General features: G+C 38.5%; 1 protein-coding gene across 5 annotated transcripts in view; it reads left to right on the top strand.

Moving 5' to 3' along the window:
• mcf2l2 (MCF.2 cell line derived transforming sequence-like 2) overlaps positions 1-20,083 on the top strand; it is a 241,474-nt gene extending 221,391 nt beyond the window's left edge. For 4 of the 5 annotated variants that reach the window (XM_030133254.1, XM_030133256.1, XM_030133258.1 and 1 more), the window contains 3 exons: positions 1,352-1,467; positions 11,476-11,549; positions 16,007-20,083. In XM_030133254.1, the coding sequence (XP_029989114.1) occupies positions 1,352-1,467; positions 11,476-11,549; positions 16,007-16,095 (279 nt within the window). In that variant the 3' untranslated portion in view covers positions 16,096-20,083. The remainder of the gene's footprint in view (positions 1-1,351; positions 1,468-11,475; positions 11,550-16,006) is intronic. The other variant, XM_030133255.1, reaches the window with a different exon arrangement.
• The last annotated feature ends 1,085 nt before the right edge of the window (positions 20,084-21,168 follow it).

The following is a 21,168-nucleotide window of genomic DNA, read 5'->3' as shown; positions in this document are numbered from 1 at the left end:
TGAACATGTTACTTCCTCTGAGGCTCTCACACACTCAGTGTTTCCAGGGATTTACAATCCTGCACATGAAACATCTCCTAACGACACTGAAGAGGTGAATAAACCAGAGATTTCTGTTCAGCTCTGAGCCAAATATAAAAATTGTCTTGGATGAATCAAATTGGTTTGGTCCTCAGACTCAGTGGAATGTCATTCTGGTGTAACAAGTCTTATGAAACAGAGCCAATTTAGAATTGAAATTAAACATGAACAAAACCACTGGTGTGCAGAAAACCAAAGAGAGTAGAGGCTACATTAACTGAGTGGATCTTAAAAAGTTTAGTTATATTATACTTAGTTAACTGTGGTGTCAGTGAGGAAGCGTCAAATATAACTATATCATGCATACAATGAAGAAGAATGAACAGGACTGTCAGCACGTCTACCAGGACACTACCCAATGTCATCAATCATTTGTCAGCTGTAATTCATATGGCTACGTATGTGTGAATGAGACGCTTATTGAACCAAACCCTTCCACTGTTTCTACAGAGGCTCAGAAGAGAACAAGAGTATGAGAGAAAAAAAAATATTGAGATGAGGTTTTGATAAATCCGTTGCCTTGTTCTGATTAATTCACTCCCATGTTATTAATTCATGGGCACAAAATACAAGTTGCTATGATTAATATGTGTCCCACATGGGTGTATGTAATGTGAGTGGGTCATACATCCAACTCATCCTCACGTTTCAATCAGTTTGGTCCCACGACCTGATTAATTAATTTCCACATTTTGATGAATTTGCGGGCCTGGAATAAGTGTATATACAGGGACCCTGAACAATGAAACAGGCTTTCACCCCACGGAGTCCACAGAAAGAGCCTGGCGAGAGGTTTCAGCTCAGACAACACCGATGATGAAAGTACTGGCAGGAACAGACCAACTGAGCCAATGAAGAAGAAAGTGTATGATTTTCAACAACAGCGCGTCAAAGAAACAATGTTGTTTGCATAATGTAGGAAATGTGGCCTGTGTTTTACCTGAAATTCAGAACTCAATACCAGATCAGATCATTTTAAGTTTTAAAAAGCTTGGGTCTGAATGACACATTGTACAGTTTCGGGTGGATGAGCACCAGTAACACCGTTTTATAAGTAACGCTGTGTTGTGTCTTTGGAGAATATTCCACTCTTTGTCTTCAAGACCCAGCAGAAGTGAAGGCAGGCCCCAATTAAACAGCAATTGGTCCCTCTAGAAGGCATTAGAGTTTAATGAATCCATGTACAGTACTTTATTAAATTTAGGGGAACCGATATTTAAACTAAACCTTTGCTCAAAGTGAAGTGTGACCCAGTCATTTCTTTGCCCAGGGTGACAGCAGTCGATTCCGGGTGCAGCTGACCTATGAGTCTCGGGAAGCCCGGGACCTGTCTCTAGAGACGGGAGACCTGGTCCAGTTTCTAGAAGAGGCAGAGAATGGACACTGGTAAGTTCCACCTGGCTCCAGTGTAGGACTGGGGGAGGGCAGTGAGTTACTGGTTAGTCATTGTCCTTATTAAGATGTAGCTTTGTAAGTGGGTTCCGGTTTTACCAGTTCAAACACATTTGATTAGTTACGAAAAAGACTGAGTGAGGTCCTTGGCGGTGTTGTTTCTATCACAACAATAGCAAGGATCTCACTCATAACAAAACTTTCCCTGTAAGACACTGCATTTGTGCTTCATATAGAGTTTGTATGTAGAGTATCTCCTGTTGTGCAAATCTGTTTGAACTCAGTTATAGAAAGGTTTTGATTTTTTTTTTTCTCTCAAGGAGTTAGTATTTTTGGCATTCTTTGCAGGAGAGTTTCCAAGAACAACGCTCCATAGCAACAAACGAGAGGAGCTTACCTCTTACATGATTATCCTCCATGTTCATTGTATGTTTATTCTTTAGCTACTTATGTTCATCATTTGGGTGTGGAGAAATCAGATTGATAACACTATGCTGGCACTGTTGAGAGACATGCCAGATAGTGTTTTCTTGTCCACAGTATATTCCAGCAGCATTGAGCTCATTTGGAAAATAGAATGCCAACAAGAGCAATAGTCATATCATGTCTGTGCAACAAAGGTAGTACCTCATGTCTTATTTAAGCACGAGGGATGCATTTGAACCGTATCTGAACTGTTGAAGTCTTGAATGCATGAATTTCAGCCTTGAAGACTCTTCTATTGCAGTCTTTCTCGTGTAGTACAAACTCTCCACCAAACTTTTACAGTTAACACAACAGCCACCTCAGCCAAGCAACGCTAAACCCAGGCCCATAGATACATGTGTTCATGCATCTTCACTGCATCCAGTGTCTGGGGGTCTTCCTCTAGAAACACATTCCTCACATCTTCAGCTTCACTTCCTGGTCCCTGGTTGTGTCTTTTGTGTTGTGGCCCTGATTTAGGACTGGCTGTTAGCTTATTCAGCCTTGTGCTCAGTCAGGGTGGTTATCTGATTTGTCATGTATTGGCCAGGTGGGGTATCCAAAGAGGTAAACAAAACTGAACACATGGCAAAACTATACAAGCAAAAAGCAGGTAAAGCAAAATACTCATAGCACAACAAAAACAAGAAAAGCACACGGGGAGCGCAGACCTCCACCAAGACAGATCTGCCCGCCCCCCCTTCATTTTGTTCATTATTTTCTTCATTTTTCTTCATTTTGTTTTTATATTTTCTTCATTTTTCTTCATTTTGTTTTTATATTTTCTTCGTTTTTGTTCATTTTGTTCATTATTTTCTTCATTTTTCTTCACTTGGTTTTTATATTTTCTTAATTTTTCTTCATTTTGTTCATCATTTTCTTCATTTTGTTTTTATATTTTCTTCATTTGTCTTCATTTTCTTCATTATTTTCTTCATTTTTCTTCATTATGTTTTTATATTAATTTTTCTTAATTTTGTTCAATGTTTATATTTTCTTCATTTTTGTGCATTTTGTTTATTATTTTCTTCATTTGTGTTTATTTAATTTTTTATATTTTCTTCATTTGTGTGCATTTTGTTCATTATTTTTCTTCATTTGTGTTCATTTCATTTTTTATATTTTCTTCATTTTTGTGCATTTTATTCATGATTTTCTTCATTTGTGTTCACTTTATTTTTGTATTTTCGTCATTTTTGTGCATTTAGATCATTATTTCCTTCATTTGTGTTCATTTAATTTTTGTATTTCTGTCATTTTTGTGCATTTTGTTCATTGTTCATTTTTTCCTTCATTGGTGCTCATTCTGATGATGTGAGTCCACTCCTCCTTCTGATTGGACCCCCCCCCCCCCCCCGATCACCACCAAAATTAAATCATTTCATCCTTGAGCCTGTATCAACATGAAAATTTCATGAAAATCCATATGTAACTTTTTGAGTTATCTTGCTAACAAACAAACCATCAAACAAACAAACACGCATGCACACATGCACACAAAGCAAAGCGATCACAATACCTCCTGGTGGAGGTAAGTATGCATGCAAAACAAATACTTGAAACACAAAAATGAGAAATGCAGGTAAATAAACAGATATAATGACAAATTTTCTTCTACGTGAAATACAGAGGATATTTAAGGTCCACATTTTAAGCTTTTGCTTAGATTCTCATGTGTATTGACAAATGTTAAACCATTAAACCCTTAAAGACCCCTGGTTATGCTACACTAGACTCAGAAAAGCAAAGTTTGAACCTATCCCACAATAACTTTAAAACCGTAGCTGTTGCTTCTCCCTGTTCCCCAGCATTTCATGGCTATATATTGGTTTTTCAAGACAGTGCACACTGTTTGGTGTCTTGACAAAATTAGGAATGGCACCTTCAAGTGTGAAGTGAAGAGGCAATATATCACCATGCAAAACGCTGCGGACTGCTCTCTCACTCGGAGTAAAACAGTCCTTTGTTGATTAGTGCCAGTTGGTGAGTTGTTATTCCACTGTGTTCCATTTCTAACACTGTTTTGGGGGCGGTGGCCAGCTTGTGCATTAGCTTTTGCTGAGAAAGAAATTATAAGCCGCAAGTTTTCAAACCCAGCACCAGATGAAGTAATCACTGACTCAGTGGCATTCATCAACAGCCATGTAAACCACCCACAGCTGTGTTATGGTCATTTTACACTATAGGATACCTCAATGGGCCACTCTGGAGTTGATGTTTCACCAAGAACCTGCTCAAATGACCTCAAAAGCACAGTGCGATACCTGCTGCTGTGCCATTTAGGATTCACTAATCATCCAGCTATCAGCTCATTGAAAAATTGCACTGTGGTGTCCTTCTATTCATGCATCATTTGGCACCACAATGATGCAGTAGATTGCAGCGGTCTCTGTGCCAGTGTATTGAGACAGAGCCAAGGTTTAATTAAAATTTACTAACTGTAGCTGTAATACCTGCTAAACTGTGACACTGAGGCTTTGTCTCACCCTCAGCAATATGTTTTCATGTGTGTTTGATTGTCTTGTTACCGCTCTGTGGAGAAATGCTGCAATTGGAATAACATCATTCTATCCATGATTAGCTTGATGACAAGGCAGATACAATGTGATTTTTGGATTTACACTACTGTGCTAAGGTCTAAGGCTAACTGTCTTATTTTTGCAGGGTTGTAATGAGCATACGTATTAAAATGCATAGATTGTTTTTTTTTTTTAATATTGCAATCCAGGAAATATATGCAGCGTATTAAAAATGTGCAATAAAAATCACCTAAATGTCCTTTACAGGTTTAAGTCAGTATTTCATGTGACCTGAATTTCCATCACATTAACTAGCAATAAGAACTGATAAGAAACAATGAAGTATGTCTGACAGACCAAATGTTGACACTTTAGCCTGTAGAAGCTTTTTGTTTTTCCTAAAATGTTTGGTTTTAATGGTGCACATATTTTCCATTTGAGAACTGGAAATGTGTGATCATCATAACTTTGCTAAAACAGCGAGCTAATGGTGGCTCAAGACTTCTGTATAGTACTGTTCCTAACACTTTCATGTACATTTTCAACTTCTTGAGCAGCAGCTTCTGCCATCAAAGAAAGATTTTTTTTTTTCATATATGTGCTTAATGTTAAGATGAATTGCATGTGAAGCACAGGGGAAGTGCTCCACCTTCTGCTATGTCACAGCTATAATTGGTAAAATTATACTATATTACTACATTTTCCACATGAAAAAAACAACTGGGTCTGGAGATTTCACAGTCTTGCTGTGTCACATGTCCTGCTTTTCAGAGTAATCATGCAGATCAGGACATTAAATAAAAAATCGTGCTCTGAAAGCTTTCCATTAACATCCTCTTTTAAATTGGCAAAGTAATGTCCCAGTATTTTACTGAGAGAGTTGCATCATGGGTTGTCTTAAGTATTAATGCCGTTGGAAAGCATAGTAGTTAAAGCTAGTAGATCTCAAACTATGTCAGTTATTCTTTGTCAGCATTAAAAGTGTCTGTCAGTCAACTTTAACCTGTAAAACTTTTTGTAATACGTTTTTTTCTGCAGTTATAAAGCATTGTGTTCAGATGCTAGTCGCTGCTGGATTAGTCTAGCTATTTAAGTCTAGGTGGGTTACGGACAAATAGCAAAGCAGTAAACCTGGGTGTACACAAAACATTACATTAAAGATTAAGAGAGTTCTGTACATCCACTTCACCACAACCTATTTATCAGTCCTTCTAGGAAGGATTACTAGAGTGCTGTAACAAAGGGAACTGTCTAATGTGATCCAAATTGAAGCACCGGGGAAACTTAAACCAGCCGCTGCTGATAACTTTGCTTTCAGTCATCTGGAAGTGGCAGATCAATCAGAGAACCTCTCATCCATCTCACCTGGATCCTGACCTCAACCTGCTCCAGGTGTCTTCCTGGTTTTACGACCTGTCTTGATCTACAAGAGGGAGGGTCTTACTCTCACTGTTCCCAGCGTTTCTTAAAAAGCTGAATGAAGTGTTATCGCTTCACACTGGACATCAAAAACTGGTCCATATTGATTAGAATCTGCAGCTCATTGACAGAGTCTGTTATCCAAATATCAGGAATACACTGACTGCAGAATTCTGAGCTGATACTAATATATAAAATGACATTTTAGGAAAAAAAACCCTGATACAATGGTTATATGATGTTGTTTCAGATGTTATATATCATCCATTTTGTTCTTGGAAAATCTTCATTCTACAGGGTGGGGAAGCAAAATTTACAATATTTTGAGGCAGGGATTGAAAGACAGTGTATGACCAATTAGTTTATTGAAAGTCATGAGAATTTATTTGCCACAAGAAAATTTACATAATACTAAAATGTTTTTATTCTATGTGTCCTCCTTCTTTCTCAGTAACTGCCTTCACACGCTTCATGAAACTTGCGCAAGTGTTCCTCAAATATTCGGGTGACAACTTCTCCCATTCTTCTTTAATAGTATCTTCCAGACTTTGTCGTAATAGTTTTGCTCATAGTCATTCTCTTCTTTACATTATAAACAGTCTTTATGGACACTCCAACTATTTTTGAAATCTCCTTTGGTGTGATTAGTGCATCCAGCAAATCACACACTCTTTGACGTTTGCTTTCCTGATTACTCATATGGGCAAAAGTTTCTGAAAAGGTATGGATAATAGTGTAAGGTATGATTATGACATCAATATATGTTTGGTTTCAAAACAATTGACGTAGTGCCTGCTGAGAAAAAAACAACTAAATGTTCATTGTAAATTTTGCTTCCCCACCCTGTACATATAAAAATAAGCTAACGTAAGTATTGTTAAGTCTATCAGCTTATCCATCGCATTTTTTATGAACGAGCATAAATTCAATCGTACAAATTTATGACAGTCTTTTAATATAACACAACAGAGATAAACATCAGCTACTGCTATTGATAAAAGGATATCTTATATGGTAAAACACTGATACATCCCGACCGAATACCCAAAAATATAACAAATACACACAAGTATACAATAGTAACCGATACACTCATCAAACTAAAACCTAGAACTTGATGTAAATAATAATTAAAACTGAATGCAAATATAATCCCTGAAAACAAACCCACAACAACATATTAACTCAGAGAGCAGCTCCTGGCATTAATATAATTTAACATATCAGATTTTCATCAGCTACTTCACATCATCTTTTACTACATATTTTGATCTTGTCGTGAGGGTCCACTTAATGCAAGTGCTTCATTTGGTTCTAACAAATCATAGACATAGTATGATAACTTTCTACACTTTCTAAGTGGTTTTCTAAATGTCAAGAACAGAATTTGACTGAATCATAGTCAGTACAGATATAGATGGATTAAACAGCTTTTGCAAAATCCATGACATTTCTCTGCAACTTTCTCTGGCTCTTTGGCAATTCTTTCGTGAATTCTGTTTTTCCACTATTCGATCACAGTGGTCCAAGCACTACCATGATGATGTTCCCAGATACCCCATCTAAGTATAAACCAGCTTTTAAATTGTGTTTTTCTCAAACAGGACATGCTGGTTTGCCTTTATTTTGCACTGGTACCTACAGACACACAGACCTACCTGTTGAAATTTTCAGAGTTTTGTACCTGTACACAGGCTTAATGTGTTAACCCTTTATTGTTCACTCATAGAAATACTCTGAAATGTAAAATTTAAACTTTTGTGTGTTATTGGACAACATAACAAGACTTTATTACTTTTGTGAATTTTTTCAAAAATTTTCATTGTTATGTAGAAAATCAAGGTCAGTAAAGTTACCATATTTGGTTTATTACGCGTAAATGAAAAAAATAAATAAATAAATAAATAAATCTAGTAAGTAAATATAAAAAATACAAGAAAAACATGTGTAAAGTGAAAGGAACATGTATTTTAAAATATTAGAACAACACTTTTCTACCATTAGACCAACATTAGTGCTGATCCAGACCCCTGCCCACATCCACATTATCCCTTTGACCATCATTCTTTACATTAGTACCATTACTTCATGGTACCTAACAAAGCAGGTACACTCACTGTTCATGCAGAGGCGGACCTTACAGACCCTGTAGACCACATTGACCTGAGATTGTTGACACACTGTAACTACTGCTGTCACTGTCTAGTAATGTGTGTAGAAATGACCAAAAATAGTCACTTGCCCCATGAAGAGTTAATAATACAGCTGCTTACAGAGCCTTTCTAATTCTTTGGTTCGGTGAATTAACATGGAAATGTGGAACAATGAGGTATTTACTTTGACATCCTTGTGTCCAGTACTTTTAAAAGCTGCTCAGACTGGCAACCTGTCCAAGGTGCACCCTGACTTTTTCCCTAATGCATGCTGGGATAGATTCCAGCCTCTTGCAGCCTTGAACAGATAAAGAAAATGAATGGACGGACTTCAGAGTTTAATGCAAAGCAATAGAACCGTGCTATAAACGTTAGCCTCTGATATTGAGTTGAATCCATCCTGTCTGACAGAGTATCAGCACAAATCAGACGTTCAGCTTCAGAAAGGCCTGTGATGCAGAGCTGTTGGACTGGATTGTGCTCAGATCGTGTCAGAGCTCATCATATTATGTAGTGCTGCAAGTGGAAATCACTTCCTCCAGTGCTATCTGTAATCATTTGCTGGTTAAAAGTCTGCCTAGAGTTTGGTCCACATTAATCTACCCAACCCGGGAAAGGAAATGAGACTAGTGGAATAACTACTCCCTTCTCTCTCAAGGATTAAAGGCTCAGAGTGGCTCGTTTGGAATTAAAATTTCATTCACTGTAACATTACCCTGATGAGGCACTGAGAGATACAACAACAAAACGTGTGACTAATGGTCCATTGCCAAATCAAGGGAGGCGGTCGGAAACACAATGGCTTCAGATGAATAATAAATCATCTTCATTCAATACACCAACGCCGCATCTCTCCATCCATCTCTCCTTTTTCTTTTACTGGAAAAACAGCGGCTACTGCCTTTATAGAGCAACAGCCTCTGGAATACGACGCCAAAGACTGTTTTGGTCTCATGCAAGCTCCCCGCATTCAGAAGTGACTAATACTCTGTTAGATAAAAGCTCGACTTGCTTTGAATATGCTCATTTTTCATCAGCTCATGCATATTTCAGCCCTTAAAACCATCTCCTGTCGTTTGCTTCTATGGGTTTTTGCTGTTAAAAGGTCTCACTCACTCTGCTCATCTCTCCTCCTCACTTGAGGAAAATGAAGAATTTATAAGTCTTCCCTTTTTCCTTTGCCTTTTTTGTTAGATCAAAGTAAATGTGCGACTTCTCATAACTTTGCTGTATGCAACTGCACTTCTATCACACACATGTATGCATGTTCTGGGTGTCTTCATGCATTTACATGTGTCTACATTAGTGATTGCATGCGTTTTAGGGTATAGATTCATGAGATAAGTCCTCCATCTCTGCATGATACCACTGACAGACTGTTTTTTCCGACACTGGCAGTAAGACACTTACTAGCACGCCCCTCCCAAGAGTGTGTTGCACTTTTTCCAGATTTAGATCTTTCATTTCACACCCATGACACGCAAAGTGTCCCTGTCCCGGCCACTGTGGGCCTGCTGCTGCCAGTGTGTGGTATATTTGTATAGGAGTTGAGAACACATTAGCACATCCAACCACATCCTGCCAACACTAAGTCACAGTATGAGGGGAATAGAGAGAATTACTTAGGTCTGATGTCTAATGCCGGAGTCTGGCAGCAACTTCGTATGTCCTCGAAGTTAACCTTTCAGAAGTCTGGTGCCTCTGCTCTACAAACACTCAGGTCACAGTTGCAATTTCTGCATCAAAAGTGACTAATATTGATGAGAAAGAAAATTATGTTTGTGTTGTTAAAATCTTTTGCATTTCTTCACATTTGGCACAACTGTACACTTGAAGGATGAACTGAAAGGAAGGAACTAAATCAAGCTGTAACTTAAGAATTCATACAAAAGATTATAGAAGCAAATAGATGAAATTCTGGTGGTTTTTTGGGGGGGGTTGGACAAAAGCTTTTATGGTGGAGATGTAGCTTTATTGCTGCATGTGTTGATGCAGATGAACCAATAATTAGCTTTCAGTTCTTATCGGTTTAAGTCCTTTGGTTATTTGACAGTATGTAACGAATTTCATTCAAGAATATAATGTACAAAATGTACCCAACATATCTAAAAAATGTCAGGTCAACTCACTGTCATGAATGTGATAGTTCAGACATATCATAGTCTTTGAGGGAAGTTCTTCACACTTGAAGTCAAGGGTGAACTGATGAAGGTCAAAGGTTGAAATCATTGTAATTATCTTGCGCAAATACAGAGGGCACTTTTTCAGTATGAGAAGGTCACTCTCACTTTTCGTCTCATTCCACAATGTCATTAAATCAACAAAAAAGATGAAAAATAAAAAATGCTAATCCTTCCAATCTCACCTAGTTTGACAGTGAAATTTGTAGGAATCATGTTTGTTTAGCTGCACTGAGCATCGGTGCAGTCGCAGAGGTTATTGAGTGTAAGATTGCACTGACCTGTATCTATGAAAACTCCTACTGGTCATGTTTAAAATTACAGCATTAATTTTGTCTGTGACCTTGAATCCCCCTGCCACCTTTTGATTGGTTGAATGACTGAAATGGTCAAAGATGTGGACAGAGAACATCCAGTTTTAAATATATGCAAACCTCTTTTACCTCTGACCACATCCAATGGTATTGGTGCCTGGGGTTGGCTTTGGTCATAAGTGTGTGCATTGTGTGAAGGCTACATTTCAGGGCTTTCTGCCAGAAAGACTGAAAGAAAAGCCTTAGTAAGTCACATGAAACAGCATAATGAGTAAAAAGTCCATTGATGGATGACTGGACTATCCAACCTGAGAAAACTATAAGTAACCTTTAACTTAATTTTTTTTTTTTTTTTTTCATCATTATTTTCAAATTTCTCATTTTGTGTCAGTTTAATCAACTAAACCAGTTTGGTTAGCATTAGGGGCCAAAAGTAGTTGATTATGGTTCGATACCAGAATACATGGTCATGATTAGGAAACTTATCTACACATATTTAGCTTCAGAAAAAATTATCCCATTTGCACGATAAAAGCCTTGATGCTAGAAAGTTGTCTTGCCTTGAGAGAAAATATCAACCATGTGCATTTACTTGCATGTTTCCCTAAACCCAGAGGTCACGTCATTGGGTTCCTGCTGTACACCCAATGTTCTCTGCAGCCAGATGAAAGCTTCAACTTTGGGATTTCTACAAAAAAACTCAATGATCTTTTTTTTTTTTCTTGGACTATAATTTTCTCTGTGGGTAGAACATATGCTGGCTATCTCTGAAAGCCTTACAAAAAGAGAAATATTGTAATTTGTTGTATATTTTTTGGTTACAGAGAACAGAATATCATGAACCTAAAATATTCGGAAAGTCCAGGAGCGTAAATGTGATTGTGCTTGACTTTTTTGTTTCCTCTTATGAGCCAGTGAAGACCCTCCCCCTGCATTGTGTTTCATGTTCTAGGCTAGTCAAGAACCTTTTAACAGAGGAAACAGGGCTGGTCCCGTCCAGTATACTGCAAACAGCGTCTGAAGGAGGTCACTCATTAAGTAACAACACTGCTACTCCCGACTAACCACTCTTGCTCTAACACACTCACTCACCCACTCCTCCCTCCCCTCCATTTACTCCAACTTGGCTCGCCCGCTCCCTTGGCTCTGACCGAGCGGTCGAGGGATTGGGTGGGTTCAGGCGGTCCGCTGCTCTGGGAGAGGGAGGGTCTGTTGGACAGGGTTCAGGCTGGATGGACGGTTGGAGTGGATGGGGATGGAAGAGCCTTGAATAATCAGAGCATGATGTCACAAACCGCAGCTCATTTCCACTACTATACTATAGCCCATGATTTCTCTCTTTCTAATACTCTATTATAGATGCCAGGAGTGGATTTAAGGAGGAAATGCCATGATGTGAAGAGTAGAGTTACTGTATTACAATTATGATGACATGACCCTTTCATTAAGTGAAAAATATCAGTCTGAATAAGATGCTGTGAAATTGCAAAGTGGAATGATTATTTGAATGAAGGTTCTCAAAGTAAAGGCCCTTTCAGTTTTATTAGTAGATGACGGTAGGTGAATGACAGGTCAAACACTTCAATGTTTCAACAGTGACGAGAGTCTCACGTTGTTGATTCCTTGTACAAAATATAGGAAAGCAGTAGAAAGTATCTGACTCCTCTACATTCAGTGTACTTTGGGGCATTCCAGTCAGAAACATCACAGAGCTCAAATGTCTCTGACATGTGCCTCAAACAGCAAACTGAGGCTGAAGACTATACCTGGTATAAATCTGAGAGAACACTAATGCCGCGTTTCCACTACGTGGAACCAGCTCAGCTCGACTCGGTATTCCTGGAGAGCGTTTCCATTACAAGATACTACCAACTTTACAGTACCTGGTCGTCATAGCGATGCAGCGCGTTATTTCCGTGTCGTCTGTTCAGAGAGTTGCTGATAAACTCACTCGTTGCGTGTTTTCTCATCTGAATTTTTACGTCGGCCACCTAAGACTGAATCTCCTGGACCAACCGTGGTGTAGTTTTGGGCTGTTATGTGGATTAACCTACCGCTATATTTACTGTCCACTTCCGCATCTGTTTGTTGTAAAACGGCGGGTCACAGAGAAAACTGTCTGACCAATCAGTGGTCTGCAGTGTTTACACATCACGTTTTAGTATCTGGTCCCCAGTCCTGGAACCTCGGCAGAGGTGATACCAAAAAAGTAGTACCGGGTACCAGATTCCAGGTCCTTTTTCGTAATGGAAACGCAAAAAAGGCCGAGCCGAGTCGAGTCGAGTTGAGCCGACACCACGTAGTGGAAACGGGGCATTAGTTTTGCTACTGCAGTGACAGCCATGGCTCATGTTGTATCTGGGGTGTTTTCACACCTGCAGCCATTAGGTCCTTTGAATCCAACCCTGGTTTGTTTTCCCCTTTGGCGTGGTTCCTCAGGGCAGGAGTGAAGACAGAAATTGCACTTGAGTGAGACCAAAACAACTCCAACAAGACCATCTCTTCTAAATCCCTGTTCAGACTGTGTATTAACGTCTATCCTGAAAAATGCAGTCACAGGCTGGACTTTTACACAGCGGACCTCTGTTCCGGAATCAAAGGGGTGGTAACGCAGCGTAGCGTATAGTGTGACGTATAACTTGCATTGTTGCTAACCTCTCCAGAGTCTTTCATCGTTCCACAAATGTTAGCATGGATAGAGTCCTCCGTCCAAAGTCACAACAGCTTGTGGATCTTGGCGTCGACCCGGTTTGAGATCTTTCTGGTCGTGTTGATATGTTTGTTTAATGTACATGGCCCGCGCTCATTTTTAAACCACACACACACACACACACACACACACACACACACACACACACACACACGCAATATGTCATGAAAACGACACCTTGGTTGTAGAATGAGGGTGTTGCTTTTACATAGATTCCACCTTTATCAGAGCTCTGTTACTACTTTCAGAGGTGTTAAAGCCGCAATAAAGGTGGGACCAAATGATCCCACCATTTCATTTACACAAATGTTGTTCTGGAATAAAGGTGAAATATTTCCGGAACAGAAGTGCTGTGTAAAAGGGGCTAAAGTTGACACTATATTTTAGACTAGAGATCAGCTTTGTTATTTGCATATCGAGCAGGGATTTGAGATTTGATTGGAAGTGATCGGTCAGTACACATCTGGAGGGGCTTCTTTACATCAGGGTTCAGACAGACGCACTTACATCTGGCTGCTGTTAATACAAAGTTTGAACAGGGCTTAAGACACTGGTTTGAAGCAGTTCATGCATGGTGGGAACTCTACAAGTTTGAGCCTAAGAGCTTGATTTTCACTAGTCCAGAACCCCAGACCCCCCCCCTTGGTGGGGATGGATGTGGTCCCCCAGTCCTTTTCAGTCAACTGTGGAGTTCTTCCTCACAGAAAAATAAGATAAATCAAGTACAAATCCACAGACTCTACTGTTTGTTGGATGGGCTTCATATCAAGAACCCTATGATAAAAATACACTTAACTATAGTTAGTAGCCCGTCATGACTCCTTATATGATGCTTATTAACTGCATTTTGCGTTTAGAAAATATATGAGCAAAAGCCATATGCCACATTTAGCTTCATTGTCTTTGCAGCATTTTAAATAGCTGACATTTATTTCTCATTTTCTTTATTGAGATATGACAAGTAAACCTGGTAAATACATGCATAGTAGCATAGTAGTATCTAAACCACACTCAAAAAAAGTGTGTGTGTCCTCTATTTGCCCTTGGTACATATTAAACTCCTTGGGTTGACTTCCTGTAAGTGTCATTATCTAATGTTGTGGTAAGTTATACTAAGGGTTTTTGTTGAAACTTTTAATGCTATTTACACATTTCCTGTAAGTGCTGGTTGTGTGTGTATCTTGGGTGTGTATCTTAACACTTAAATAGTCTTATTAACACATAATAATAATAATGATAATAATAATAATAATGATAATAAGCATCTGTAAGGACTTTTTACCTGTTAACTTTACCTGTATTTATGATGATGATAATAATAATAATAATAATAATAATAATAATAATAATAATAATAATAATAATAATAATAATAATAATAATAAGCATCTGTAAGGACTTTTTACCTGTTAACTTTACCTGTATTTATGATGATAATAATAATAATAATAATAATAATAATAATAATAATAATAATAATAATGATGGATTAGATTTATATAGTGCTTTTCTATGAACGCATACTCAAACCGCGTACAGAGGATCCATTATTCATTCACTCTCACATTCACCCTCTGGTGGTGGTAAACTACATCTGTATCCACAGTTGCCCTGGGGCAGACTGATGGAAGCATGGCTACCAATCCGCGCCTACAGCCCCTCCGACCACCACCAAACATTCATACATCAGTGTGAGTAGCAGCACTGGAGGCAAGGAGGCAAGGGGGGTGAAGTGTCTTGCCCAAGGACACAACAGCACATGGACAGCGGGATTCAAACCACCAACCCTTCGGTTATCGGATGACCCGCTCTGCCATCTGAGCCATGGCCACCCCCCAGTTATGAGTTGAGGAACATTAAGGAAATCATTAAAAGTTTCAGGGAAATGTGAATATATCATGACAAAACTCAAAAATCAACTTCTTCCACTTTGCAGCAGCTCCATAGATAAGTGACTGCTCCATACGCACACCTTTTACAGTATGTATGAAACTATACGAATACAGACTTTAGATGGCGAAAGTGTCTTTTAAGTTCACAGTTTGGTGCCAGAAAAGCTGTTCTCTTCCCTCCAGGATCACCACTCCTGGGCTCTATAGTGTCTCTCTCTCTCTGATCTCTCGCTTCAATGTCCCCTCCGTCCTCGATTCATCTCTCCGAAATCTCCTCCCTCTTGCGCCGCCTTGAAGGCCGGTCCTTGAATTGTTTGTCTCGGCCTCGCTTATTTTGTTACGGAGCTGTGCCCCACCACCACCCCCCACCTCCACACCCACTAGCCCACCCTCAAAACAACTCTGCCTTCCATTTCCTCACTTGCCCTCCCTTCCCACTTGTTTTTTATCCCTTTCTCTTTTGCGAGCTAGTTGTTTTTCATACTTGAGGACACAGCTCCACTCTTTAGCAGTTGACCTTCAATATTTTGGTTAAGTGGAGCCCATTTACAAAAGGCCCTCTTCACCTGTCTGCGTTGATTGGCCTTGTCTGCCTGCCCTATAATTCTCTGTGCATCCTGCTGGCTCATATCGCTGCAGATATTGAACACCTTACTATTATTCCTCCTCATTTTACCCTCCTATTAAATCTGCATTGTTCAGTGTGTTATGTTTTATTGGCACATACTCCTGGCTGTGCACCTCCCCCCTCCATTTTGAGACTCTGTGTTTGAATGCCACAGTATGTCCACCATGCTTGTTTCGTATGTTTTAAGCAGCAATATGAAGCCAACCTGTATTTAAAGTTGACTCTGACTCCAATCTCTATTTTTTTCCCCTAGATATCTTCAGTGACCTGTGTACGGCAGCGCTTTCCGATTCGGATGGGAATGAAGCTAGTACCTGGGGAGACGTGTCCGAGGACAGCTGATAAACACAGGAGACTTTTGTAGTTTTTCCATTGTAGTTCATTATATTGGACTACATACATTTTCTATCCCTTGCTGGCTCACAGACATGACTTGCGACAGAGATGTTCCGATTTTTAGTCACTTGGCTGGATTTTAAACCCCAATAATTCTTCATTTTCTACTTGCAGTTCTTCACATTAGACTACAAATATGTCACGTTTGACTCTCTGAAACATGGAATCTTCAACTTTCTGGAGAAACGCTGGAAATTGAACTCAAATTTGGGAAAGCCATAAGTACCAAATGAACATTGCATGGATATCGGATGGAAGATGATTTCAGATTACATACTTAGAATGCTCTCTCTTAATACCTGGGCTGGATAACTTCAAAAAGAAAAAGAAAAAAACTTGACTCGTCTTCTCTGACTTGGACGACCTTAGGGAAAAGTGCTAAATTCCTCATGCTGGTTGCGAAAAGGCCTTGGTGAGGTGCCCTCTGTTGCTGCTACACTGCACTGAAGCAGAACTCTCGGAGAGCAGTTTGTGCCTCTGCTGCCTCGCTTCGGCTGTTTCGGCTTTTCAGGTTTAAACTCCAGATGCTCGTCGAGTAGCTGCAGTCTCCGAACGTACCAAACAGTCCTGCTTGGTGTTTTTCAGCCCCTGCTACAACATCTGCATCATGTCATTATGTTATATTGGATATATCTGAGTGTGCCTGCTCACTTGTGACCTGTGTGAATTACTCTGAGAAGTTGAGAGACATCCCTGGTTCATATATAAATCTGTTTGTGGTGGATTTGAACCTAATTCTAGCTAGCTTTTAGCTTAGTCTGGTATTGGACAGATTTATGATGAATTAATGTAATCTTTAACATGAAATTTTTCCTGTATCATCTAGAAACAAGGTTGATAAACCTTTGTTCAGACTACAAGTAAATTAGGTTTCTTTCTCAATTCAGATCTTTAAGATGAAGAGTGTGGATAGCCTGCTCCCTAAACTGCATGAGTTGCCCTGGTAACAACATATAGGCATCTGCAACTCCATAGTTATTCTGGTCATGTAGCGTCACAGCCTTACATTCCTTCTAGTTCTACCTATACAGAAGCCTCCTCCCACAGTGAAAGCAGACAGTTTATTTTGGCATCTGTCCACAGGCCGTTGTCGTCCATAGCACTTTGGTCATTGATTCATGGATTCGGCACAGCACCTACATCGCTCCGGAGGTGATGTTTTGTTGCAGACACTTAAAAATCCAATTTGAGTAGTCAGAGTTTCCAAACAGAAGTGCATCGATAGAAATCCAACGGGGATCGCAGGTCAAACCACCTCTAAATGGTGTTTGGATCTGATTTGCAGTGTTTTTTTGTTTAGTTTTTTATGTTGCTCAGATTTTCCAAATCAATCCAAATATGTCTTAAAGCTGGTAGTCTGAACAGGCCTAAGAGCACTGAGATTCCATATAAACATTTTCAAGCAAGAAAAACAAACCAGAGAGATAAAACAAGCTACAAAGAACTAAGGAAACGAGCTGGATCGTAGAGCCCTCTTCCACATTATGAAGGCATTTCTGACACATTGTTGTGTAAAATATTCTAGTTCCACTTTAAACTGCTCCTACGTTAGTGACGCAACATTTGTGGAAATTCTAAAAGACCTTCTTTCTTTAGCTAATGACTGCTAAATTACCTTCCGGCAGAAAATCCACGTTAAAGGGAAATAAATCAATCATAATGTGTTTTCCAGATCACTCTTTATACATGCACAGTGTGGCACACAGAGGCAGCCAAAAGGCTTTTGATGGAAATTAAGCATTACCACGGCACATCTCTTGTTTGGATGAATGGGGCCGGTGGTGATGTAAATCATATTTCACGATGCAGATTTGTCTCTGTGACATGTTATGCCACTTGAATTCATCTCTATATAATGAGATTGTCAGTAGTGAGCTTTTTGAGAACATTTCACACTTTGATTTGCTGCATGCCAGCTACTATCTATAGGCAAGAGATATTCAAGAGCATGCAAACACTTTAATGTACAAACAACACAAATAAGATGCTATCCACATTGCCAAATACGAGTCTGCGTGGATGAAGAATGTATAGATCTTATCCCATGTTGAGTAAACTCATTTTCCACAGATTCTATTCAGAAAATCGTGTTCATTGATGCACTAAGATCAGTTCTGTCCTTTTGATTTATCTCCTCACCCATACTTTGGATAGCAGCGTTCAAACACATACTCGTCTGAGACCAGATTGATTGTACCCTCACTCTAGAAATTGTGTGCAGTTTTTCTGAACCCAAGTAATAGTTCAGGTCTGCAGCAGCATTATATGAATTATGACAGTATTGAAGTCCATGCCAAAAGCCCTTACACCAATATTTTTGTTATGCACATATTAGCATTTGTTAGCAATTGCTTGTGAGTGTCGCCAGCATAAAACAAGACCCTACTCATGTCTTTTTTATTCTAGAGGAAACTACAGTATGTTGTGGGAAAAGTCAGGGAACTGTTCAACTGTTTGCTGCAAGTGATTTTTCAGGGAAATGCTCTTTTAGCGGGCAGCACCTAGGCTGTTTCCTATCATCAGCTGTATACATTTCACCTTTTCAGAGAGGAAAATAGCTCATCTGTAAATGAGCACTGTACACCGAACAGCCCATTGGAACATTCATTCATGGACGGGGCTGAGAGGACATTTCGGCAAATGTAAATAACCATCAGTGTTATTCGAATATTGCATACTTTTATGTGTAACTCAGTGAAAAGATCCATTTTCTGTATGACTGCTGTATTGTTGTACACGTTTTCTCCATCAGTGGCATTGTATTGCATTTCTACTGACAGAAGGATTTGGACTGTTCGCTGAGCAATCCACCCTTAAAGATGGATGCCACATCACGTCAAAAGAGACAGACCAAATGTTTAATGTTTGTAACCTTTTAATGCATTAGATGACAGATACATTTGACTGACATTTTGTCAGGAACTTATTACAAAGTCACATATGAAATGAATTGATATCAAAAGGCTGAATATTCACTTCATGTCAACGGAACATGTCAGAATATTTGACATATTTGATTGAGCTGGTAACTCCTGAAGTAGGATGGATGGATGGATGGATGGATGGATGGATGGATGGATGGATGGATGGATGGATGGAATGTTAAAATGATTTGTTGACCTAACTTGCTTTTGGTGAAGTTATATCAGTTAAAATGTCAGCTTATGGCTCATTGACATCTTACAGTAATGTTACTTGGTCAAAAGTCATCTTGAATGAGCTAAGTAGTGTTAGCAAATAATTTTTTACAGTATACATGGATCTGTTACTTGGTGAATGATTGTCTATGAAGCCTGAATACTGGGAAAAAGTAGTAAAACCTTATCAAACAAGTACAGAATATAACTGACTTTCTACATTTCTTATACTATTTGTTAAATAATTAATGTGCTAATATGAAGCCACTTATATTAGCTATAAATCTATAAATATGTTACTGGCTTTAAATTTATTGGTCAAAAATGTAGCACTTTTGCATTTTTTCTGCACTTCAATTATTTAACTAATAGTACTGTTCCAACATGACTTGTCTGAGAACCTTTCACTGCCTTTTGTGTATTTGTGCTTCCGATGAATGGATGATAAATGAAAAGTAAATAGATGGATTTACAGCTATTTTGACACTGTAACTTGGGAACCACCTGTAAAGGCTTAAGCTCATATACATAGGCTACATACATACATACTGTAATAATTCATCCTTCTGGAAGGAATTACTCTCATTTTGAACATACTGTATATTTTGTGTATCTTACCTGAATTGAGAAATATTGTAACTTTGTAAAGAAAATATTTCTATTGTACTGCTCCTGCTGCAATGTAATTGCCATTTAACCATATATAGAATGTATCAAGTCTGTATAAAGTTCAACCTGTCATTGTAATGTACATATTGCTTCATTGTGATAATATACAATTACAATATAAACCTTGATTTTAAAGTTTGTTTTTTTTTACACAACAAACCCCGCTCTTCACATGTATTATATCTTATTTTGGCATCAATCCAGCTGATGTCATCATGTCTATGGATGTGCTGATGTCAGCATATCATTTGTCTCTATATATGTGCCAAGTTCGAAATAACTTGAAACAAAATTGATGTTTTTATAGACATTTGAAATTTTGCCCATAATAAGTAAATCGGCCAAAAAAAAAAAGATTTTAAAAATTCATTAAAAATTTTAGCTTTGACCTACTTTTCCCAAAATGTAACCACATCTATCTTGGATCACTGGCAATCTATAAACCCAATTTGGTGTGAATTCAACCTAGTTTTGCTGCTACAGATGTGTGAAATTTTTCCCATTACAAGTAAATGAAAAAAAAAAAAAGATTTAAAAAAAAAAAAGTAAACTTTGACCTACTTTTCCCAAAATGTAATGACATCTATTCTGTGTCACTGACAATCTATAAACCCAGTTTGGTATGAATTCAACCAGTAGTTTTACTGCTAGAGTGTTAACAAACAAACAAACTGAACCGAAAACAATACCCCTTGCCTCCCCTTTGGAGGGTGGTGTAATTATCTTAACTCTTAACTCTGTGCAAATTAAATAACTTGAATTATCTGGATATTAAGATGTCAAAATCATCAGAGAATATGACATATTAACTTTACACACTATTACATTCTGCAGAAAACACTTTTGCTTCTTTCAATAGCAAGATGAATTTCTCGCTGTCAGCTTTGTTTACTATTTTAGATCGATGCCATGAGTAGCAAAAGACCTTGACACAGTAAAAAAAAAAAAAACCTGCCTTAAACAAAGGAAAAAGCTGAATGTAAAAACTGCCTGACAATGGTAAATGCAACCAAAAGAACTATGAAGAAGCATTAACTCAACTACTGTACTTCAGAGCAAATTTAAGGTACTTGAGTATTTTCATTTCTTGCAAATGCCTACATCTCAGAGGTAAATACTGTATTTTTACTGATTTTTCTTGACAGCTTTAATTTTGTGTAAAGATTTAAACAATGGATAATGGAAGCTTTGAAATACCCAACAAGATTTCCAA

Source organism: Sphaeramia orbicularis, chromosome 4, assembly GCF_902148855.1.
Source record: "Sphaeramia orbicularis chromosome 4, fSphaOr1.1, whole genome shotgun sequence".
Lineage (NCBI taxonomy): Eukaryota > Metazoa > Chordata > Actinopteri > Kurtiformes > Apogonidae > Sphaeramia > Sphaeramia orbicularis.
Note: the sequence above shows the minus strand (reverse complement) of the source record. Positions and strands in the feature narration are given on the sequence as shown.